Source organism: Myotis daubentonii, chromosome 14 (assembly GCF_963259705.1).
Source record: "Myotis daubentonii chromosome 14, mMyoDau2.1, whole genome shotgun sequence".
Lineage (NCBI taxonomy): Eukaryota > Metazoa > Chordata > Mammalia > Chiroptera > Vespertilionidae > Myotis > Myotis daubentonii.
Window position 1 is genome coordinate 21,254,921 of NC_081853.1, and position 26,104 is coordinate 21,281,024.

General features: G+C 40.7%; 1 protein-coding gene across 1 annotated transcript in view; it reads left to right on the forward strand.

Annotated features, from left to right (window-relative positions):
• The window catches only part of GRM7 (glutamate metabotropic receptor 7), a 754,621-nt gene that overhangs the window by 448,815 nt on the left and 279,702 nt on the right, over nt 1-26,104 (forward strand). Inside the window, exon 5 of the mRNA XM_059662903.1 lies at nt 16,283-16,423. Coding sequence (XP_059518886.1) covers nt 16,283-16,423 — 141 coding nt within the window. The remainder of the gene's footprint in view (nt 1-16,282; nt 16,424-26,104) is intronic.

The following is a 26,104-nucleotide window of genomic DNA, read 5'->3' on the forward strand; positions in this document are numbered from 1 at the left end:
GGTAGTTTCTTCATTTCAGTGTCCTACAAGAATTAGATTAGACCATATAGATGAATGTTTCTGTCACAGTGCCACTCACTAAATGTATACCTTCCTCCCAGTCTTGTCAATTTATTCTTCCTCAAGTGCTTCTGTTATCCTGGTATCCATTCTTAAGAAAATACAGAAGTGACTATGTCAGTGACTTTACAATACCCGTGGCATAAAAATCCAACTCTTCACATTTTAGACTTTCCACAGTCTGGTTCCACCATACCTTTACATAAGCTTCCTCTCTGTATGAAGCATCGTTGTAACCAAATCCATCATCCAGAAACACATGTGATACAACCACCTCACCCCTTTATTCTTGCTATTATTTCACACTATCTGTAGCTCTTCCTGCCTATGTGAACTCTGCATTTTCAAGACTGAACTCAGATCATAACTCTGCCATGGTATAAATGCACTTATAACTCCAGCCTGGCATTCCCTTTTATTTCTTGAATTTCTGTAACATTTGTAAAATACCTTTGAAATTTTTGTATGACTTTGTTCTCTTATTTCTTCTTTCATTGAAGTTAAGAGCTTACTCTTTGTAATCAGGCAGATTATGTTTAGGTTCCATTCATTAGCTATGAGGTCTTGGCCAAGTTACTTACCATATATAAGTTTGTTTGTGATTCCCTAAATTTGGATAGTAATGATGGCTAATTTGTAGGATTTTTGTGAGGATTGCAGTAACACATTTAACATTCTTAACCTAGTTTTATTTCATTTTTTCAACATAGGCTGTCAATATACAGTCTATATTATTTTTATTGTTATTGTTTGTATTTTGTTACCTATCCCCAAAGACTGAAAGTACCTTGGGGAGAGGGATAAGTTTTTATATGTTTTCAAAGTCCCCCTACCATGGGCCTCTTGCTTTAATTAATTTCTGCTTTATAATGCCTTTTTATGACTTCACTGAAAATATTTGAAATTTGAATGACAAAGAAGCAATCCTTGATTACTGAAATAGGACTCTATTTTTTATTTTTTTAATAGTGTCACTGACCCAGGTAGTAAGCACAGGCTCTGCCAGTAACTGTTATAAAACTCTCCTGTGTTGCCTGCTCCTAGAGGAAGAGAAATTTACCAGTAGGGCTCAGGGGCAAACAATGTTGACCATGTTCTGTTGTTGGAAACATATGTCCAAGGAAAGATCACATTTATTATGTTGCCATACAGTTTGAATACCCAGTGAGTCCATCACTCATGTTAAAATACAGACTGTGGAGCTCTTCCACCAACAGTGTTCCACTGAAAAGGAAAAACAAGGATTCCTGTGTCGGAACCAAATGGCAGATACTTGAATGTGTACTCCTGTAACACCAACTACCTAAACATATTGAAAGAAAGAATAAGGAGTTGGTCATCACTCTACACATTTTCAAATACATTGACTGGAAATCATTGCTCTGAAAAACATCGGATCCGCCTCCTCCAGAGCCAGAAATGTGTGCTTCCTCCTGTGAAACTGTCTACCAGCTCATCCCTATAACTTCTGACACCCTCTCCCTTTTGTTAAAATTATCTGTGGATCCTACTTCTTCGCAATTTCCTTCAGTACAAGATCCATATCTGACTTATCTCACATCAATATCAGTTGTAACCCTTATAGGTGCCAGTCAATGGCAGGTGTCCATTGGGATTTGCCTACACACATAGGAAGAGGGATAATTTATTATAAGGATCAAGACATGTCTTATAGAACCCAAGGGCAATGAATCTTTTCACATCCTAGAAACAGATTGGAGTTGGGTGCAGGAGCCCTGTAGAAAATGCAAGAGACTTTCTGTCCCTTCCATGTCTCTTCTCTCTTGGCCTCTGATGGACTCATTATTCTCTCCCCGTGCAAAGTGATTTTTTTCTACTCCCCAGTCTGCATGGCTGCTATCAGCAACTCATTAGTTTACATCTTTACTATAAAGTGAGCCATCTGGGTTGAGACTGAAATCTTATTATATCCAATTTCAGGTTCCCACAGAAGAGAATTTGATTGACCCCAGTTGGGTTGGGTGCTCACCTCTAACTCAGTCCATCAACACCTAGTACAACCATATGAATGTGTAAGGGCATTCCTAGAAAATAGGATATAGTTGTCCAAAAGTGGAAAAGAGAAGAATTCAGAACAAATAACCTTTCCTATTACAACACCTAATGAAATGTCTTTACTTCAGAAATATCTTTGTAACTTGGGTGATGAAAGAATGAAGTGATATGAATTTACTTCCTGAACTTGATCTTCACATAAAGGCATTTATTTGCATGAGATATCTCAGCTGTTTTTACATTTCTGAAAGTATTATGTCTTCATTAAATATGCCAAATACTACCCAGAAAATAACATTCATCAAATAGTATTGCAGTAGGATTTGCTAGATAGGATAAAAAGGCCAAGATATTGCGACAGTTTTACTAAAACCTGAAAATACCACAAAATAAAGTGACCTTATTAGATTATATTTAAATATCAGTTTAAGCTTTTCTAGGTCTCCATACAACTTGTTCTTCTTTGTTTATATTTCTATGGGGATTCAAATAGTAAATGATTATACATGTGAGACACTGGTATTATTATTTTACAATGTCTTTTTTTTGTTTTTGTTTTTTTGTGTCTTTTTTTTCTCTCTCTCTTAAATCTGTATAAGAAAAGTCCTTCCATCAAAATGTTAAGGTTTTGTGTTTTTTTCCCCCACCCAATCTTTAGGTAGTGGCTGATTCTGTGATTAGAAAGAAAATGAAATGTCATTTTGGTAAAATTTCTTCTAGATTGTTATAGATGTTTGGTTATATAAGTTTAGGTTTTGAACACACTGAAAACTTCTGGCTGCTCAGATGCTGAGACATTTTTAGAACAGAGTACAAAATGAAGATGGTAACCAGGCAACATGGTTCTTGTAGTTATTAAAAATAAAACATGAAGCTTCCACAATGCAGAATAATTCTCTGACAAGTTCATCTGGCCTTTCCTGTCATTGTCTGGAAAAATGGGTAGGTTCCATTTGCTGAACTGTTCAACACTTTCTATGAATTAAAGTCATTATTTTGGAAGATTATGATTGTTAGAAAATTATATACACACATGAATGTAATCATGATAATTTAATATTATTCAAAAAGTTTTTAAACATTTCTACACAAAAATTATATATGAAAAATGTTTACAAAATTCATTATGGAAACATAAATCTGACCCATCATTCATTAAGATGACAAGCATGACTAAACATATGTATACTCTAGCCTTGGCCGGTTTGGCTGAGTTGGGCATCTTCCCCATGCACCAAAAGGTTGCCAATTCAATACCCGGTAGGGGGCATGCAGGAGGCAATTGATAGGTGTTTCTCTCTCTCCCTCTCCCTTTCTCTCTCTCTAAAATAAAACAATAAAAATTATGTACAAAACCCCCATATCTATACTCTATATAAAGTGGAGTATTATTAATTAAAATTTTGGAAAGCTTTCATATGATGAATGACAACTTTCAAAGAATGGCACTGAGTTGCAATCAATTATGACAACATATTTCAATCTTTATTTTATGTGTCAGAAGACATTTAAGCCTGTGATATTATCTGAGTAATCATGATTTATCTACCAAGAACAGAAATGTCCAAGTTCGGGGACCTTGTCTTCTGTGTTTCTAACATCCCTCAGACAACTCTCTGGGACTGTGTGCAAAATGGTTATATGAGCAATTAAATTGCATAATATTCTAGAGTGGATGTTGCCAACCCAGACTGCGTGGGATTCACCTGGAAAGGTAAAAATACTGATGCCTAGGCCCACCAGCAGAATGTGATGTCTAGGTTCATCAGTCTGGCTTGGAGTCTCGATGTGGGTTTCTTTTTTAGTTTTATACATAATTCTACTTTGAAACCATGGGTATAGGCTACTGTTCTAGACATAGATATTCTGAAAACTCTTCATTTAGAACTGGGGAAGAGTTTCTCTTCCGAATACATGCATGAGTATTTGTGGGTTGGTATAGCACAGTCCTAGGGAATGCCTCGCAGGCAAAAGCCCTTGGCAAGCACTCCTCTTCTCTAAAGGTTGTCTTTTATGACAGGGAAGTCTCAGCTGGGAAATTCCCTGGCAGGTCCTGTGTGATTGCTTTGTATGTCACATGACCTTCTCCAGCAAGGTGATTGGGCCCAGCCTCTCTGGGAACATACCGTTGTGTTTCTTCCTGGATGTTGACAAAGTAATAGAAGCTCAGATGGAGTCTTAAGAGTTGAGGAGACAGAGAAGAGAAACTCTGGGAGATGACTGATTCTTGGAGGCCTGTTTTAAAAACAATTTAAAAATGAAGGAACTGTCCTGGAATCTCCTAAGGTAGTCTTTCTACATAACTAGAACCTGCGTAAGGCAGGCTTTAACCCTGAAGGCAGTAGGGGTGCAGTGCCACGAAGTGTGTGTGCATGTGTGGGTGCGTGTGCATGTGTGTACCATGTGTGTACTTTGTTACTTTCTCCCACTGGGAGCCCCTTGGTGACCCAGTAGGAAATTATAAGAAATTCTAAACTTTACATTCTATAGGACAAACATCTCTATAATGCAAGCAAACAAACAACAAGATCAAACCAAAGACACTGTTCAATTAACAATGTTTGCAACATGCTCTACTATGCTTGGTTTCCTATAAAGACAGTCCCTACCATCTATCACATTTCTTTCATGAAAATACTGAACAGTTTATATTAAGCAAAAGCACCATATGTTTGTCCTTCATATCTTCTCAGAAATGTCTTAGAACTGAGAGTTCTTTGAGAGCAGAGAATCGTTTTTATGTCCAATATATAAAATCCACGCAAAGCATTTAGGCCAAAGCTTCAGGTATAGTAGTCACCCATTAACTATTAGATCCTATTATCATTAAGTTTCCATATCTGAGAGTAGTATGTAATATATAATAAATTCCAAGGAACAATTTGTTGAAAATATACAATCATGTCAAGGATGGCAAGTAACTCTTATCTTAAAAAATGCCAGATCAGCATCAGCTTCCTAAAACTAAGCTGTGAAGGAGCTAGAGACTAGGCTTCTTAGGACTAATTATCAGGATTGATTGGTGATGTCTGATCTGTTGTAGTTGTAGGGAGTGGTGACAAGAGTATACTTATTATACCTATTTTAGATAAAGTCATAAATGAGAGATTTGTAGATTACATTTGTGAAAATTAGCTTGTTCTTAGAAGTAGGAATTAACTTTCTTGGAGGATACGTCTATAATATCTTACTACATGCAAGAGACTGAATATTTTATAGAATGGACATATATTTTGGTGACATATATTACATACATGTCTTTATTTTATAAATGTGCTTTGCTTTGCTTTATATTTGTTATATATAACTATATGTAAAGAATCAGAAAATATGGGTGAGCTAAAAGTAAAATAAATATCACCCATCTTTCAGGAAATAACCTACTACTGATGTTTGATAAGGAATTATATATACATATATTATTACTGTAATTACATATAGTAAATATATAGCATTATGTACTTATATATAACATATATAAATATATATAAAATAGTCATACTATCAAAGTATTTTAACTTTTTCAATATGACATACTAATTGAATTCACATTTCCTTGGGTATGCTCTTAAAAACTACAAGTTTCTATCTGTCAAATTCTGATGATTGCATACAATTGCAACATATAAATATTATTTAAGCATGTATTTTTGGAAATTGTGGTGGTTCTACATGTTCCTTGTTATAAAAAGTGTTGTTACCATCATCTTCATAACTACTTTTAAAATAGTCTATTCTAGAAATTCTCATATACAAAAGTAGAGAGAACTGTACAATGAATTCCCATGAACCAATAACCTAGCTTCAAATGCCAGCAATATTTTGCTAATGGTGTTTTAGCTGTCCCCTTTGAACTTTCATTTTGAAGGGACATTTCAGATAAAATCCCAGATATTATATCTTCTCACCTAAAATGTTCCAGAAAGTATTTCTAACTGATAAGAACATGCTATTTACATAATCACCATGCTATTGTTACATCTAAGAAAATTAATCATTTTAGTAGTTTATATATCTTTTCTTAAAAATGCATATAATTAGCCCTAGCTGGTTTGGCTCAGTGGATCGAGCGAACTAAGAGGTCCAGGGTTGGATTCCAGTCAAGGGCACATGCCCGGGTTGCAGGCTTGATCCCCAGTAGGGGGCATGCAGGAGGCAGCTGATCAATTATTCTCTCTCATCATTAATTTTTCTCTCTCTCCCTCTCCCTCTCCTTCTCCCTCTCCCTCTCCCTTCCTCTCTGAAATCAGTAAAAATATATTTTTTAAAATGCATATAGTTATTTCAGGAGGATAAGTACCTTGAAGTAAAATGGATAGATCAAAGAGATTTCACCTTTTTAAAAATAACTTTTAATACATAATGCTAATATTTATCACAGTCAAGATTGAACAAATTTAGTATCACAGTTGTTATATTCATTGTTACTGGGGAGGAAAGAAATATATGGAAATTTGGAATATCTTGAAAATAACATAGTATGGATGGAGGAAGAGGAAGGCAAGAAAGGCAGATGGGAGGAAGGCAAGAAATTATAGCCATGACAATAGGAACCCTAAGCCTGAGAGAATGCTGTAACCACATGAGTGATTGGTGCCACTCAGTCAGGCTCTTTACCAAGGGTCTGTGCAGAACATTTAGCCAGCTAAGTCAGGGTAACCAGCTGAGCACAGACTGAGGGCAGGGTAGAAAGAAGGAGAGCAGGAACCTCCCACCACACCTGATCCATCACCTGCTCTACATTCTGCAGAAGTAGCCTGTTGCCTCCAGGGAGATGGGCTCTTCGAGTCTCCACTCCTAAAGCATCCACTAGAGGGCGGGCTTTTTACCCTTCCTATCCCCTGACTGCATCCGGAGCTGCCCCAGAACAACTTAGGTTCAGGCCATTAAGCTTACATGGCTGCACATGGCTTAGGAAAACCATGAGAGGCTTTCGCGGATGGAAGGCAGTTGCTTTATAGTGTCTGGAGCGGACACTAAAACTATGTACATTAGCAGAATCAAAGGAACCTGTATTGATTCAGCAATTTTAAGAAGTTAGTTGGTTTAGCCTTAATACTTCAAATCTTTACATCTATCTGTAAGGTAGGTAGGTACTACTATCCTCATTTTACAGATGGAAAAAGTGAATGAATGAATGAATGAATGAATGAATGAAAAAGCAAATAAGCAAGCAAATATACAGTTCAACAACAAAACACAAACAATAGAGACCTAAGTGTAGTATAAGATAAATTACATAAAATAGCTAGTAGTTGGCAGAGCAGGATTCACACTCAGCTCCATCTGACTCCAAAGGCAGGACCTTCTTAGCTGAACATTTCATATGCAGGCTAGTGTTTAGAGTTTCCTAAATTTCCTCTTCTTGTCCTCTCTTTTTCTCACCTGCCACATGAGTCAGTGTTCATTTCCTTTTAATTTGGTTAATATTTATGCTCTTACTATGTATGTGCCATGCATTGTTCTAAATACTACCTATGTTCTCCCATGGCAGCCTCCTAACAATCCTGTAGAGGAGATATTATTACTGTCCCCACTTTACAGATTTAGAAACAGACTGGTTAGGTCATGTGCTCAAGGTCATCTAGCTAACAAATAGCAAAGCTAGAAATTGAACCCTAGAATTCCAGTTTCAGACTCTGCTTTTAACCTTTTAACTATTAAACTACCAAGGTAATATATGCCATTTATACCTATATGCGTTTCCATATAATTATACTTAGATTACATAAAATGCCCTGTGTTTACCTGGCAATTTAAAGAAATGAAGAAATGGCATGCATCCAAGCATTATATAATATGCAACATCCCTTTGGAGGCATTTGGTTGAGTAATATTGCAAACAGTATTCCCTCTAACTCATCCATAAACACTTCCCATGGGATTTTTGTTCTTTGTGGAATAATTTCCATTGCAATAATTCTTATTTGTTTTCTCAAAAATAATGGCTGGTTTCCACCACTCTCATTCATGTACTGAATAGCCAGCAAATTTGTGGGTGCATCTGAGAGACTGGATTTGTCCCACTAGATCAGTAATGATCTTGCCAAACTGACTTACGTGCCTCCAACTTCAACTTACTCCAATAAATGTTTACAATAACTTGAATTGGGAAGGCCAAGAGGAGTAGGGCTCCTTCTCTGTCCTCCAGGAACATAAAGTTTCCTGAGAGGCAGACAAGGAACTGAGTGCCCACAGGGTATCAGGAGACATGCCACTTGGCACTGGAACCCACCAAAGACATCACGTAGCAGGTGGCCCCAAGGGTAAAGGATCTCCAGTTCCTACAAATGTACAAAATCCACCCCTGGAAGGGACTGGAAACCCCAAATTCATGTACCGGTATAATGGTTAAGTCCATGTACTGCTTCCCATGTTTTCTTATGGACTAATAATACAAAGTTAAATTTCTAATTGGGATCCGCTTTGATCATTATTCAATTATGTTAGAAGAGATCATCACTCAGATGTGATCTCCAGTTGACCTTTAAGCTGGGCTCAGGCAATCAGAGGATCCTCACCTGCTCTTCTATCTTGGTATGTGGGCTCCACCCACCTGTTCCCACAGTGGAAGCCATTTCCAAGGAAATAGCCTTGGGAGAGTAAGATGTTGTTGAGACCATCTGGACTGAATACAGGACTGAACCCAGTTAAGGCTTCTATATAAACTTTTAAGATTCTGGTGGGCCCTAGCTGTTTTGGGTCAGTGGGTAGAGCGTCAACCTGCATACTGAAGGGTCCTGGGTTCCATTCCTGTCAAGGGCAAATGCAGGGGTTGGGGGCTCAATTCCCAGTAAGGGGCATGCAGGAGTCAATCGATCAATGATTCTCTCTCATCATTGATGTTTCTATCTCCCTCTCCCTTCCTCTCTGAAATCAATAAAAGTATATTTAAAAAAAGATTCTGGTGGGCACATGCAGATATCTACTACTTAACTTGCCACACCCAAGACAAGCCTGGTAAGTGAGTTCCCTCACTTATTAAATCTGCCACCTACCAATCTGACTTTTTCTTGGGTCTCTCCTCGCCCTCCGTGTACCAGGACCAGTTTCAGGTTTCATCTGGGGAACACCAAAGTTTGTGAACTGAAAAACTACTCAACTGGTTGCTATTATTAGATATTATTAAAAGGGTAGAATATAGCTAGTGAATTTGAAATGCTACTTTTATTCACTATGATATGAAATTCTCATGTACAATTGGATGTATTTCTGGACATTCTGTTCTATTCCAATGGCTCATTGATCTCCTATTCTTGTGTCAGGACTATTCTTTTTTTAAATCTAGAGAATTTACCGTTTGTATTTATATAATACCTGGTAGGATATGCCTTCCTCTTCCTCACCTCCCTTCCTAATGGCCCAAACACTCATGCATACTTGCTCTTCTTGTTCATAATACTACTGGTTCTCAATTTTTTATATGAATTTTAAGAGCAGCATATCTAGCTCTGGGGATAATAACTTACTACTATTATTAAAATGACATAAAATTTACAAATTAGCTTCATGGGAGTGGATATAAAGGGAACCTTAAATCTCTACTCAAAGACAAAAGTCAATCTGACTCAATGTAGAGATAACCGTGTTCTTGTGTGTGTATTTCTTGGCAGCTATTTTACTTGTGTTCTTTCTCCAATTTTTAAGTGATTTTGTTTGTGTATGTGAAGGTAGATAATTTATCTATGTCAATTTTATTCCTACTGCCTTCCCTACTTTGCTATGTTTTTAGTAACTTTTTCAAGAATATATTCTTAGGAGCCTGAGATAACATTTCTCATTTCAATGGGGTTTCAGCAAAGGTGAGTAACAGTAAGAGAGATGCATTTCTTGATGGTGGGAAAGCTTACTGTCTATCATGACAAGCACACACATCTTACAAATGTTGAAACTCTCAGAGGTGGTGGGGGAACGTTGTGGGTGGAGGAACAGAGGCTCACATAAAGGAAAGACCATTCTTCAGCACCTGCTGATGCCTGCCGCATGGGCATAGGGTCCATGTTACTAGATCTTCCAATGTTACACGTATATAAAGCCAAAAATCTGGACTTGCAAGTGAAGTCTCCTGGTTTTTAAATTAGTTTAAAATATTCTTTGATAGAATAGAAAGGACAAGTCCATAGTTTAAACATGTTCCCCAAACTGTCATTTGTTAACATCTGAGAAACACATGTTGTCATTCAGACCAGACAGAAGCTGTAGCATGTGGTACTATCACATAATTGAGTTGTTTTCCTTCTTATGGGTGTATTAGTTTCCTGGGGTGACCATAACAAATGACCACAAATTTGGTGGTTTAAAATAGAAATGATTTTACAGTTCTAAAGACTGGAAGTCCCAGATCAAGATGCCAGCAGGGCTGTGCTTCTTCTGAATGCTCTAGGGGAGGGTCCTTCCTTGCCTTTGATGGTGGCTCCAGGTTTCCTTGGCTTGCGGCTGCATCATTCCATTCTCTGCCTCCATACTCATGTGACCTTCTCCATGGCTCCTTCCCCGTGTCTCTGTGCATCTGTGTGTCTCTTATAAATAAAGATACTTGTCACTGGATTTAGGGCCCTCACAGATAATCCAGGATGAACTTATTTTGAGATCCTGATCTTAATTAATGTAATTTATTGTCATAGAGTATCCAAATGTTTTCCAAATAAGGTCACACAAACTCAAGGGGCTAGGACACAGACATATCTTTTTGCTGGCCACAGTTCAAAATGACTTATGTCATAGAAATAGAAAGGTTATAAAACCAATACAGACCTGTTTTTAAAAATGGCTGTTGTGATACATCATCACAGGAGCAGGGAATGTGAGTCCCCTGCTTCCTCACCCATTAATGTCCCTGCCTTCCCTTCTCTCCCCTTCCCTTCCCTGTTTCTTGTGCCTCCTCCTCTTCCTTTCTCTTCCCTCCTCTTCTCCCTCCTCCTACACCTTTCTCCTTCACTCTTTCTCTATTCTCACAGTCTCTCTCTCCTCCACTCTCTCCCTCTCTCTACCCTCTCCCCTTCCTACCCCCTATCTGTCTTTTCTCCTCTCCTTACTCATTGATTTTTTAATCTATTCCATCCATGTTGCATTCCTGTGATGTGCTAGGGGCTGTGTGGTTCTGCAACCTGAGTGCCTCCTTCCTGAGTCAGAAGCAGGACCAGGAAGAGCTAAGAGCCTCCCCTTTACAGGCTCCTGAGAAACAAGCCATGGGTCCTCTATGCCCTTCGGCTGACAGGGATGCTCTAACCTGCAGAGCAGGACTTGTGTGCATCAGCCTGAAATCAGGGCCACTGGTCACTTTCTGATGCCGGGTGAAGCCACATTCGTATCTGCCCGTCTCCCTTCACCCTGGCCATCCAGGCAGCTGACCCCTCTCGAGATCTGATAGATTTCCTTTTACACCACACACTTGTGAGAGTCTTGTTCCTTCTCAGCGGGAAAGCTCACTCCCAAACGCACTGCCCAGGATGAACTATGTGGGTGTTAAGTTGTCCGCTCTTGTCTCAACCACAAATTTCAGGAGGTGTTTAGGGTGGCACTCCAGTTAAAAGGGGAAAGAGCCAGATGAATGTAGTTATATATTTGTCAGCTAAAACCCTGATTGTTATTTCCATGTTGCTCTAAGCTCACTTCCAAAACTATAGGGATGTTGTGTAATGTGAACCCAAAGGGACATTTGCTTCAAACCTTCCGGAGATGGAATTCTGAAGTTCAATAATCTTCCCCACCCCCCATAAAAGGAACAACTTCATTATAATAATTTTGTGTCCACCATGAAAAAGACTGATCCTTCTCCTTTGATATAAATCTGATTCTGTTTCTTGATGCCTCGGGTTACCTTGAAAAATTCTAATAATTTAATAACACCTTTATTGTGTATCCAGATCACTTTTCTTCTGAGCTCTAGTAGGAATGAGAAAAAGTCTCAATTCACTGCACACACACACACTAGTTTAGATTAGAGTTATTCTAAATTTTGCTTCTCTCTGTGTGGCATCTTGGTGACTGTGTACCTTGTATTAATTGCCTATTCCTAAGAAAAGATAGGCAAAATCATTAGGCTACAGAAACTGTAATGAAAAATCAAAAGTAGTGGCTAGTGGCTGAAGCCCGAGGGAAAGCTTTGGGCCAGTGCATAACAGAGCTCAGTATCTATAATAATAAAAGAGTAATATGCTAATTAGACCAGACATCATTCCGGGTGTCATTCCAGAAGTCCTTCTGGACAAAGCCAGGGCTGGAGGGAAGCCCTGGTCCCGGGTGCCAGAGGGAAGCAGGCACCAGCAGCTGGGGGAAGGAAGGCCTACTTTTGCATGGATTTCGTGCATTGGGCCTCTCATTACTAATAAAGCGGAGGGGTGGAGAGTGCCTGAACCCAAAGGGCTGCCAGCTGCATTCCAAGGCATTGTGAATGTTTGGCCACAGCAAAGTCTCTTTTGAAAGCTTAGATATCCCAAGGACAACTGTATTCCTTTTGATTGAAAAAGAGTAGAAGGAACCAATAAGAATTAATTCATCTTTCACCAGAGCCCCTGCTAAAAGAAGTAAACACATTGTTTGGTCCTGAAAGAAATGTGACTCAGCTGAGGCGAATCGGCACGGACTCACTCAATTGAATCACACCCATTTGACCTCTGCTTCTGCTCCTTGGCTCTAAGAGCTCGTGTTCTGAAACCAGCTTCTGCTGCAGCCCCGTCAGCCCGTGTAGCCAGTTTTACCATTTTGATGGACTCGCCCCTCCCCATACCTACCAGGTCCAGGCATACCTCGGGGATATTGTGTGTTCAGTTCCAGACCCAAAGCAGCAATGCTCAGGGAAACATAGAGTGAACATCCATCAACAGGCAACCACATGCTCTACCCCTCCAGGGTCCTCTGCGGGCAACAGGATGGCCAGGTAGGGCTCCTGCCATACTGAGCAGAGTACCAGGCAAAGGTCTCAACTACACAAGCAGAGCAAAGACCCTCTCTTCTAAACCAAGGCAAAACTGGAGGCTGAGAGGGTGGGGATGCTTATACCTTAACCAGAAGGGCTGGGATTGTTTATTTCCCACTCGCTGAAGCTCAGGACTCGCCCCGGATCCCTGCTTCTCCAAGTATGGGCAGCGTGAGCATCACCTGGAGCTTGTTAAAAATGTAGGCTTTCCCCCTGAGAGCCTTGCTTTCTAAAGTATGGGCAGCAAGAGTGCCACCTGGGGCTTGTTACACCGGCAGCCTCTTCTGTCCACCCCAGGTCTTCTGAATTAAAATCTGCATCTTAGGGGAGCCCCAGGCAGTTCATATATAATGCACTTGCAAGAGAAAAGCAGTCCTGTGTCTACACGAGGGTGGCCAGCAGAAGGAAGAGGAGGAGGAAGCCGAGCCCGTCGGACATGTGAGTGAAACGGACAAGGGTTTGGGCTAAGAAATCCTACCCTTCATCCACGTCCGGCCACGGTCCATGCAGCCAGCCTCCGGGGTGCCTTTCTTTCCAGAAATTCGTTGGGTCTCCCTTAGAACCGGGAAAGTGGACCTGATTGCTGCTTTCCCTTCCTTTTCTCTGTTAAATGTTCCACAGTCACCGACCTGCATGTCAGCTGCAAACTGGTCCTACCTTCCTCAATATCCCTCTGTGTGTCCAGCAGGTACAGGCGGCAGAGAGAGGCATTTTGAAGTGATAGACTTTTAGAATGATGAGGTTCCTTCCAAAGACGTTTTCTTCTGAGCTGGAGAATGTAATTGTATCCAGGCTGTCCTTTGAGCCACTTTTAAGAGTTTCTATTCTGAGTTTAGTTTGGTGTCCAGACCTGTAACGTGCGACCGAAAAGTTTGTTTCTGACGCCCCTTTGCGTTCTGTTGAGGACATTTAGAGTGTGTTGTTGGTGCTGCCTGGAGAGGGGCTGGGGTGCCGAGATGGAGTGCTTCAGCTGCCCGTGGCTGCAGAACAAACCGCCTCGAATGCCATGGCTTAAAAGAGAAATCGCCCCAGTTCTGCAGCTGGGGCTGGTCTCAGTTAAACGCTGCTTCTACCACAGTCAGCAGGGGGCTGGGACGGGCAAACAGGCTTTGCTGAGAGGACTGGGGTCTGGCTGGACTCCTCCCTTTCCACATGACCTCACATCTCCTAGTCCAGTGGTCGGCAAACTCATTAGTCAACAGAGCCAAATAGCAACAGTACAACGATTGAAATTTCTTTTGAGAGCCAAGTTTTTTAAACTTAAACTATATAGGTAGGTACATTGTTATTAACTTAATTAGGGTACTCCTAAGGTTTAGGAAGAGCCACATTCAAGGGGCCAAAGAGCCGCATATGGCTCACGAGCCGCAGTTTGCCGACCAAGGTCCTAGTCAAAGCTCTCAGATCCAGGCAGCTGGGTCCCAGGTAGAATTCTGCAGGGACAAGCCACAGGGGCACAGGGTTGGCAGCCTCTGTCCAGTGCTCCAAGGGTAAGAACGCAGTGCAGAAGGAGAGCTACACCCAGGTGGAAAGCTCAGGAAGCATGGACCATCGGGGCCACTTGTCACAACCCACCAGCCTTGCTCCACCCAAACCCCAGTTTCCACCCATGCACAGGCAAAGATGAAGGGGGAAATGTAAGTTAGTCACTAGTCATCATGTGTACCAGTAAGTTGCTTATATGTTTGTACAGAGCCAAGTGCATACATGTAGTGATCCTGGAAACACAGATTGCCCTTTATTTAAGAGTTTTATGTTATCCTACTGAACATTGTCTGGAGGCAGGGTTATGGGAGAATAGTGAGTGGGGGGAGGGCTTCCAGCCAGATAGATTAATCAATCAGTATCGACATCAAAATGAGATCAGATGCCACAGCCGGATTATCTTAAATCAGTTCACTTGGTGGCTATGAAAGGACATTCCTCTGGGTACCTGGTCAAGACATCATTATGTTCTATCATGTCCTGACAATAGCCTGGAAAATTACCTGAGATATAAAATATTCTTTTTCATTTTCCCCACAATGCTGTACAATATCCTTTATTTTATAGGGATTTTTTTTTTTTTACTGTCTTGTTTACTTACTTGAAGTTTTCTATTTATAGCACGTGTACTATATGCCAGGCCATGAATTCTGTGCCGGGAATGTAGTGGTGAATTAAATTAACCTGACATTCTCCTCTCACAGTTTAGAGTCTGGAGCTATTTTTTTTTAATGACTCTAAAATTTAGGGAAAACTTTGACTAACTTAAATAATGTGAAAGTAAGTTCATCTTCCTCCATGGGCTTGACCTTAACTCTGCAAGTTCCTAGTCTTCCCACTATTACAAATAAGAAACTGAGGAAGGGGTGGTACCATCTTTATGCTTACAGATTGATGAATGGAAGATTGAAAGGTTAAGTGTGTACTTGCTCATGTTTACACGACTTAAGTGAGATGAGTGGAGCTGGAATTCAAGCCCAGCCCTTGTGATACTGAATCCAGTCCGATTCTCACAGGACCGTATGGTTTCATTGGAATATTTAAAGTGGTGCTATCCTAGTGTGGTAGCGAGAGATTTCCTGGGGACCTGGCCTTTCCGGTCTCTGCTCATCTCCAACTCTTTGTGAATAGCATTGAGCTAACATTGACCTCAGTTTACCAGTGGCTTCTTCATAATTTTAATTCTACTTTGACTAGAAAGTCAATTGCAAACTGGGATATTCCTAAACAAAAGAGGACTCTCAAAATGATATTCACAGGTCAGTAGCTCACATAGTGAGAGATGCAGAATATGGTGAAATTGTTTACCGTGGGCACATTATTATTTCATCAAACCTCTGTTGTCCATCAACAAAATGGGAATGATAGTAACTACTGCATAGATTGTTGCGATGAGTCAAAGAATCCATGTAAATTCCAGAGTTTGATCCACAGTAAGCTCTAAAATTATCAGTTATTCTCTTGGTGTGATGGTGATGATGATGATTACAGAGATGCTTTGTCCCTAGTCTTGTTATCAGAGATGCAAGGCACGTTGTGAGGACTATAGCATCCCTAAGGTCTCTAATGCAGATTTTATTGTGAAAATGTCACTTATAGGCCACACATCTGCCTGAAAGACTAGAGATATAGATATAGGTTAGCATTAGAATATTTTTTTTCTTCCGCTGATTTCTTTTCTTTGATTGACACAAAAGAGCATTCAATCTACTGAAACAAAGAAAAACCACAATGGGTATTTTTGTTTTCAGATGTTCCAGCAGAGCCCCGCAAGCAATGACCTTTTCATTCAACTCTCTTTAGGGTTTGATGCCTATTTTACATCCCGCACACTGGAAAACAACCGAAGGAACGTCTGGTTTGCTGAATACTGGGAGGAAAACTTCAACTGCAAGCTGACGATTAGTGGGTCAAAGAAAGAAGACACAGATCGCAAATGCACAGGTAATTTCATTCTCGCGGTCCTGTTACTCTACGTGGCCAGTGCAATGTCTGCATACCTGACAGAAGGAAGCCTGGCTGGAGACAAATTGGAAAAGTAAATTGAATTTTACTAGATTGTTCAGAAAATGGGACAGGAGCATACGTCTCGGGGGACAAGAGAAGTACAGGCAAGATTATCCTTTTCTGCCTGTCCATCTAGCAGTAATTGGCCTTTTCGTTGATTCTTTGAATTCAAAAGGGGTCGTGTTGCTCTGAACGCTCTCACAGGTAAATATTGGTTCATGTTGTAGCCAGGAGTCGGAAGTTATTTTTACATAGACAGAAATCTCTGACAAATTCCATGTCGGACCCTGATGTAATTGCTACCATGGATGGTATATTTGATTAAGGAAACAAGTACTTGGGCAGGGGTTCTCAACCTTCCTAACGCCGCGGCCCTTTAACACAGCTCCTCATGTTGTGGTGGCCCCCAGCCATAAAGTTATTTTCGTTGCTGCTTCGTAACTGTAATGTTGCTACCGTTATGAATCGTAATGTAAATATCTGATATGCAGGATGTATTTTCATTGTTCGTGACCCACAGGTAGAGAACACTGGTTTAGAGTAATGAGTTTCAACTGAGTTTCATAACATCAAAGTTAATGACTCACCTGCTATTTAAAATATGTTTAAAAATAGTCACCCAGGCTCATATGTAACTTACAAAACTATTCCAAATTAAGAACACATGTGTATGTGTCATATACATGTATTAGTAAGAAGGAAAGTTATACGTTCATTGATCCAGTTACAAACGCTCATGGAGCAACTCCTTTCTGCAAAGCAGTGTGCTAGGCACTGGTGATCTGATGGTGAACAAACCTGGCAAGGACCTGCTTTGGTGACACTTAGAGAATAGTTGCAGGGGCGGGGGTGGGGGGAAGTCCACATTATTCCGGGGATCTCTCTATAAATACATCATTTTAATCTGCAATACGTGTCTGAGAGCTGTAAGGGTATATAACCAAGGAATTTCACTCATTGAAAGCAGAAACTGCCTCAGAAGACCTCCTTGAGGAGGAGGAGTCACTGGTTGATTAAGGAAGGCAGGAGAGGGATAGATTGAAGAATGTCTGTTGAGGAAGAACATGAAAAAGGGCTTGTAGCAGGAGGAATTATGGTACCTCTCAGGAAGTGAAAAATAGAAAAATGTGACTAAAGAAAAGAAGAGAATGAATGTGTGAGCTGAGGTTGCAAGTGCAGATATATGGACAAGGAATAAGTCATGTTGGGAGGTATGTGGAATGTGGTCTTTATCCTAAAAATACTAGAAGTCATGCAAGGGTGTGGCATGATCTACTAGCTTACCACCTAACCCAGTGGTCGGCAAACTGCGGCTTGCAAGTCACATGCGGCTCTTTGGCCCCTTGAGTGTCGCTCTTCCACAAAATACTGACTTCTGCGCATGGGCCACAAAGTTTCAATCGCACTGTATGTGCGCGCCCCCACGTGGTATTTTGTGGAAGAGCCACACTCAAGGGGCCAAAGAGCCGCATGTGGCTTGTGAGCCGCAGTTTGCTAACCACTGACCTAGCCCTTTATTAAACAGCATTTCCCAATTCTATACTTCAGTTGCCTTCAAGGTTTGTAATGACAACCTTGAAGTCCCACCAAACTCTAAAATGCATTCTGTATGCCCAGGAAAGCAACACTCATGTTGGAAACACTTCCTGTGCTTAGTTTATTTTGTGATATAGCTCTTTGAATACCTATTCCAAAACATCTATCAATCAGGAATAATATATGTGATCATGATATGAAATGCATCATCAATAGTGTGAAGTTTAGGCCTTTTCCTCAAGAAGCTTTCTGTAAAAAGCAGAGATAAGATATTAACAGAGATAGGAGTAAAGCAATGATACATAATAAATAGGTATAATTGAATGTATAACTCAGTTAATTAGAATATCCTACTAACAGTATTCTCTGTGCCATGGTATACAGCATCAGTGTTTTCAGAAATTTCCTTATCCTGTTGGGGGAAAAAGAAAAAATCAATTTGATGTTGACTTGATCTAAGTGACACAAAGCTTTCAAGTGGAAATTGAAAAAGAGAGTTTGATGTCTGGATAATTTGTCTGTATGACAAGGAACATCCACGTATACTAGAAATAGCCACATGGTCAATGACAGGTTTTGGTTCTTTCTGACATGGAATATTCTGTAGAGTGTCTCTTGGCCATCAGGAATGTTCCACCTGAGATCAACCCCTGGTCCTTTTATATGCTTTAACATAAGCTGTTTTATCTGTAGTCACATTTTAGTGCTGATCATTGAGAATCTGGGTTTATAAAAACAAATAAGCTCATTAGCCAAACCACCAACTTTTAAAAAAAGGAAATACAAGTAGTTGCATTTTCATATCATGCTCCATCCATGTAAAAAATCGATGGTCACATTTACTAAATTACCTGTGGTCCCAAATTATTTGAATATTCTCTCCTTTCTCTTTTGTTTGTTCTTGAACTGGCTCTTATACTCACAGAGGGGAAGGGGAGAACAAAGAAAGAAGCAGGCGACTCCAGATTGGTAGCTGGCAGGATTAATAAGCAAGGGGACTTGTCTTAGATGCTGCAAGACAAGTAGATCTCTGCACATGCCCACCAGGATCTTAAACGTTTATATGGAGGCCTTAATGGGGTTCAGTCCTATATACAGACTCGGATGGTCTCCACAACTTACTCTCTCATGGCTACGCCCTTGGAACAGCTGCCCCTGTGGGAACAGGAGGCAGGTGTATGTTCAGAGGACAGGGGAGGGTATAAGGAACTTCCGATGGCCTGGGTCCAGCTTGTGGGTCCACTGGCAGTCAGACCCTCCTAATGCCCTCCTTTACCTCCGCTCCTTCCTTGCCCCTTCCATTGTGAGAAGGTGCGCCATCTTGAGGGGAGGTATTCCTGCCCTTGTGTCTCTTGCTCTTACCGTCACTGGATATGAACACATGGTGGTTGTGTATTTGTTTTTCTTTCTTGTACTTCCTTTTTTCAAAGCCAATTAAACTTGTACGTTGCATTGGAGATGTTACCAAAATACATATTAAGATTTTTTAAATAGTAAGTAAACCTCAACTTAGAAGAGGAGAAATGGTGGGAAAGGCATGCTGAGATGCGCTAGACTAGAGGAGAAGAAGTGACGGGGAGAAGTGACAGGTTGCATTGTATTAATGAGAGTTTTTTGAAACTGTGGCAGGAAACTAAGTTTTAATGAGGAAAAGAGGGGAGAGGGAGCCTGGTGGTATAAGGGAAAGCTGCTTTTGCAACCAGATTTTGAAACATTACAAGAATGAGCACCTTGGGGAGAAGCTGCAGGACACGGGGGTTAGCTGAGGAGTCTGGCATGGAGACCGTGCATGCTCTGATCTGAGGGCTGAGGACAGCAGGCCCCTTCGCAGATCTTTCTCTGCCTGGCTCTACTAATGAGTGAGAAAGTCTTAAAATATTTATTTCAGATTCAGACACAAATTAAAATGTAAACTTTTTTTTCCTGGGCTATATAGCATTTTTAGCCAAAATGAGCGATTGTGTATTAGCTCTAAGTAGACTGTCATCAAATCAGTCATCTGGCAAGACAGGTTTTGAAGCTGAGTTAGGGGACTCACGCCGCTTGGAGAGAGCAAACTTCTGGGGTCAGAATAACAATGAGCTCTATTCTTTAAACAATAAAATAAAATAAAAACAATGAACTCTAAAAACCCAAGAGGGTATAACGTCATGGAAGAAAGAATAATTATTGAAAATTTTATTAAAAATCAACTATGTGCACTTCATAATTTAACTTGGGGCTAGATGTGCATGGATTCTAATGAAAAAATTACCTAACTAGCCATATGATCTTTATTCCTATAAATTATCCACATGCATTTACAGTTTCCTTCAACCAAGAAAGCTACCCCATTCTTCAGTATTTTAAGACAATCACAACTTTTCTTGAGACCCAGTCCCAAGATCCCCAACCCTGAGAGCTAGACATTCTTCCCCCTGGTGGCGGCCTACTTTCCACTGATGGCAGATTTAACCTTGGCAGTGACCCATCCTGCTCCTGGGTTATCCGGGAAGCCATCCCCCAAGGGATCATGCTGTTGTGCAAGTTTATTGATGGTGTAACCACATTCACAGGAAACACAAACTGCATTTGACAGGTACTAATGCCGTTCACGCTGCCCTATGGAGGAGCTACATTTTCGCGTGGAGACGGTGCCGGCTACACACACAATAAAGGAAGCTCTGCCAGGCAGCTCAGCACAGAGCCCTTGCCATCTGTGGGCAGAAGGGTCAGATGTGATTGTTTGTCAAGTGGGTTTATGTCCTGCCGCCTCCACATCACTTGTTGTGCGTGTTCCACCTCGAGACTTGCAAGTGTATCCCGACACAAAGACCCGTTTCGAGTATGACCTCTTTGGAAGGAACATTATATTTTTGTGAAGATACCAAGGTCAAGAGCAGAAGGAAAGTTACAGAGATGAAGTGGTCTCTGAGAAAGAGATTGAGGATGAAGAGTATTTAAGAACCATGGGTGCGGGCCGGAAAGCGCCCTGGGTTTGTGTTCTAAGGCTGCTCCTGAGAAGCCTGGGAGAGCTCAGGCATTCGTGAACCCAGGAAACCCTCTCCTCAGCTTTGCAGTGGGGGTGGTAAGACTTTACACCCAGAGTTTTTGTGGGGACTAAGTTAGAGATTTCAAGTAAAAGATCTCAAATCAAACTGGTACATAGTAATAGCTCATTAAACGGTCGTCTGTTCTGGGCTGCATGCAGCTACCCGTGAGGGTTTCATGAATATCAGATTGCCTTACATCAGTCCTAAGGAAAATCAGGATGCATGTAGAATTCTGACAGAAAAATAAAGCCAGAGGTTTCAATAAGTATATCATATGGACAGGAGCTCTTCATTGGGGTGCACATTGAACAGTGATGTACTGAGGTTTCGGAGTTTGCAGCAGGCAGGATACAACTTTATGCTGTGAATAGAATATGAACCCCAAGGCTTAAGGAATTGCAATGCCATCATGTAGGGCGTGTGTCCAAACATAATTAGGTCTTGACTTGCTCAACACCTCATGTCCCAGATTTTGTACCATTTTGTCCCTGATGTTTGTACCTTTATGTGATTAGTATAATCTCCAAGGTCTTTGCTCCCAATCTCCTCCTCTAAACTGGGAAGGAGGTTTTGAAGAATCTGGCAGCCCATAAAAATGATCACTCTGTCCCCCTGACCAGTGTTTTCCAGTGGTTTGAGCACCAGCCTGCACATGGAAAGGTCGCAGTTTCGATTCCCAGTCAAAGGCATGTGCCTGGGTTACAGGTTGATCCCCAGCCTAGGTCAGGGCAGGGGTGGAAGGCAACCAATGTATCTCTCTCACATCAATGTTTCTGTCTCTCTTCCCCACCCTCCGTCCCTTCCACTCTCTAAAATGTAACGGAAAAAATATCCTCAGGTGATAGTTAACAAAAAATGTTATCACTCTGCCATATCCCGTGGCTTGCATAGACCATTTGTCTAACATTACTGTTTTGTCCAATGCGACTTTGTGATACTGATTCATCAGAGGTACTTCTTTACTGAAAAGAAGGAACTTACCATTTAGAAACCCATCATCCCGTGAAGGGACCTTTTGCCTTTCAGAGATTGTTTTCCTTTTGAGACGACTGAGGATGATTAAGTTGGTGACTTTTTTTTTTTTAAGCCAATGTATTCCATTGCTAATGCTTTCAAGTCACACAGTAAGCAAATTCAGTTTTGATTTAAGTCCCTAATCAACCAAGGTTTACTGTGGAAAGTGTCAGGGTCTAAAGAGCACTCTCTGATAAATGCCTGCATTTTGGGAGGTCAGATGCTTAAACTGTGGTTTTCTTTACACCTCCCTTCTCAGAGCTAATAGTTTCCATAAAGGTCACTTTGTCGGTGGGGCCCAAAAAAAACGGGGAATAAATGCTGTTAGTGAAAACCATGCATTTCTCAAGTCTGTTATTCTTACCTGGAACCCTGGCCCATCAAAGCCCATATACATTTTTAATAGAACTATGAAGGCAAAGGTTTACATGCAAGTGAAGTGCTTTGAGAAAATATTCACAGAAAGAATTTATGACCATGCTAATTAGTTTTCCCTGTCATTTTATTATTCTGTTCTAATTGACCTTTAATTGTTATGTAGATATTGTGTTGTGACACCTAACTTATTCAACAGAATCTAAGAATCCTGCTCAAAAAGTAATGGATAAGTAATGGCCAACCCTTTGGTGCTGTAAGACTTTTTGAAGCCATTTTGATGAGAAGCAATTTAAAATGCATTTCACACCTCTCTTAAACAGAGGTTTGACACTGATTATTTATAATTTAATCTCTGTGGAGTTCCTTTTTTGGGATTGTGGGTTAATATGATTCTTTGTTAAAATTTTTATTCTGAGTCATCTCTAAATTTAAAATATCTCAGTTGATGTTTTTCTTGTTACAATCACCCTTAAATCTTTCCTGCTTCCCTCCTAGTTGGCTGGCTTCTGTGTGTGAATTGAAATTGCATGTGCCAAATTATTAAAAATGTCTATTCATTTAAAAATGAGTGTTAAGTATTAATCTCGGAATCATCACAGAAAGGCTAAGGTATATAATTTTGTGAATTTAATATAGTATTTTATAGTAATTATTTGGGTGAGTTTACTAATAGAATTTCGATAGATAAGGTGCTAATTAATAGAGTATTCCCCAAATTAAAATGATCTGATTGTCACATCTAAAGTATTCATTATTCTTGGAAATCTTTAAATTCTTTTGGAGCAAGAGTATTGAAAAAAAAATCATATGTCCATTAAAAAAAGAGATTGTTATTAGTCATTGGATCCCCACATGTAATAGTCAAAAAAGTTTTTAGCGTAACATTACATCATATTACAGTAATTGCCATGCTAATTCTGTGGCTTAGCTTTTAATTCACTTAGCTATGAAATTTCATTTTGTTTTATTCTTTTAAAACCAATGACGTTCTCTTTATAGAGATATTTAAGAACAAAAAGGTGGCCTCTTTTCAATGGGGATCATATCACCCGCTTTGTCAATGATTCCACTGGATAAATTTGAGGGAAGATAAGGATTATAATGACAGTGCTGCCTCTAAGAGCAAGAACCCTGCAGCCTTTTCTCTGCTTATCTACTGCAGTAGGTGCCTTTCGGGCCACAAAACCGGTAGTGCAAAAAATATACAACTCCTGATTATTTTCTATAACTTCTCTGTTTTTTGTTTTTCAAGGTTCCATTCCAGCAGTTTGTAGAAACTTGGTCAGTCTTTTTAGAAACCTTTATTCCACCTGATCAGTGTGGTTGAAGCATAGTTACAAAAGGCTGATTAAAGGCTAGGACATTGGAGGTGTTTGTGGGGTCCACTTGCGCTGAGCCTTTGGCATCTCTCCATGACTTCCTGCTGTCTGCCAGTCCATCCCCGGGAATGGCCTTGACTATGCCCCTCCTGAGCAGTGAGATGTCAAGGTGACAGCAGCAGGCAGTCTTGCTTCTGGTCTCATGGTTTCTCCAGGTTCAGCTACTTTCACAGGCCTCCTCTGACCGTGGTGGGAGGTTGCAGAACGCAGGACCCTTTTCAGGGGCATTCACCAGCATTTCACTTTCATGCTTCCCTCAGCCTCTCCCTGCTCCTCCTCTTCCTTTCCTCAGTGTCTTTGTCAGGAGCTGGGGGAGGAGACTAACTTAGACCCAGTCATATCCTTCCAAGTCTTTTGTATATGGCCTTCCCTGCATGTCCTGAATCTTTCCGCACTCAACTGCCAAAGCTCAGAGATGAGTACTGACCACATAAAACTCAAAAGTCAATCTTCTTTTTCTGTTCTGTTATCTTCTTTCCTAAAGCAATGAATTGGAGCACTGTGGCTTCCAAGGTTGTGGGATAGAGCCACATTATTTACATGTACACATATGAGAATATGCAATATTGTGTCATTAAGATGACATCCTCATATATGTGACTATTCCCATTCAAAACTATATGAACACAACCAAAGTTCAATACTACATGAACACAACCATAGAAGGCAGGCCGGTGCTTGTCTTTACTAAATAGTACAAATGTGGCACTAAACATTGTGCCCAAGGTGGCGACGGGCTATCTTCACCTTAGAGATGGACCCTGCCGGAAATGAACTCTTTCTGCCACCAACCCTACAGAGTTTAAAAAGTGGTCTCCACCGCAAACGGGCCATGTTTCCACAAAGTCCTCAAACAGCAAGGCACCTCCAGGAGCTGTGTTTAATTCTGTGCACAATCTATCCAGGTACTAGAACCCCAAGTTGAAATCCCAGGGGCGTCCATGCAAAACTGTTCCATAAATGCTAGAAGCCATAATTACTTGAACTGTATGCCATTTCTTTCTCATTAACTCTAACAGGCAGTGGCTATACAAACAAATGGGAGTGAAGGCCTTTCCATTATCGGGAAGTCTATCAGGCCGGGCAGTTAATGAGAAGGAATTCCTACATGAGGGGAATGAATGCATGTGAGTCCTCTCAGCAGCAGTCCTTGTAAACAAAGTGCCTCTTGTAAGCGATGTAAGTGTTATAAATCGGATGCCTCATGCATTTGTAGGTGTGAGAAAGGGCTGTTGAATGACTTATCAAGGGCCATCAAGCGAGCTACAATGGAACAGAGCTTTCCTCAGCAAGAGCTTCTGGTTATACAGGTCTCCTTTTTTAACCTTTTCCTCCTGCAAAGAGAAATAGGGACACTGAAAGCATTTTGGGTGTTTACAGTGTGTGCAGCGGCATAGTCACTTTTCTAGAGAATAAAACTATGCTCACAGGATAAATATCTACCATATATAAACCCAGATAAGAACTTTCTAGGGCTCCCTCTAACTCTCTCACTATTTCCAATAGCAGTAGATCAAGTATGTGGGTGAACACATGGAAAGGTTTCCCATTTCCTCATCCTCAAATGCTATTTATTATGTATCATTTACGTTCCTGGGAGAAGGTAGCTCTGAGGGGACTGAAAGCAGAGCTTCCTTGATGGAGAAGCAGTATTTACGCTGCCTGCTGAAGGTGCTCTGGGCGGACTCACGAAAGCAGTTCTGGCTTGAAGAGTCAGAGTGCCTAGGTTTGAACCCCAGCCCTTTCACTTCCTGCCTCACCTGGGCAGGCTACTGAAACGTGCTTAGTCCCTTATTTCCCCATCTGTAAAATGGGATAACGATAGTCCCCACAGCATGTGGTCATGAGTGAGGACTAAGTGGGGGTGTGCCCTGTGGAAATAGTGAGTGCTCAGTGGGTTCAGTGGTTGTTGGTGGTAGGATTTCTGTTACCTTTGGCCTTTGTAAAAACAAAAACAAAAAAGAGAACGCCCTCCATGGCTCAAACTGCCTGGCCTTCCTTTATTTTTATCTCTAATCTTGTCCTCTCTTTCGTTTAAAAGTTCTTGCCTGTATAGTGATATCAGTACACATTTCAGAGTCGGGATATCACCATATTTGATGACTATATCAACCCTGTGAAATAGACAAAGCTGGTATCATCCCCCTTTAACAGATTCAATAAGGACAAAGCTGAACTCGGGGGAAATTCTGTGACTTATCAGAGAGTATAGCTACTAATGCGAAAACTAGAATAAGCCCATCAACTGATGGCACGCATTCACTGTCTCATGCCTTCTG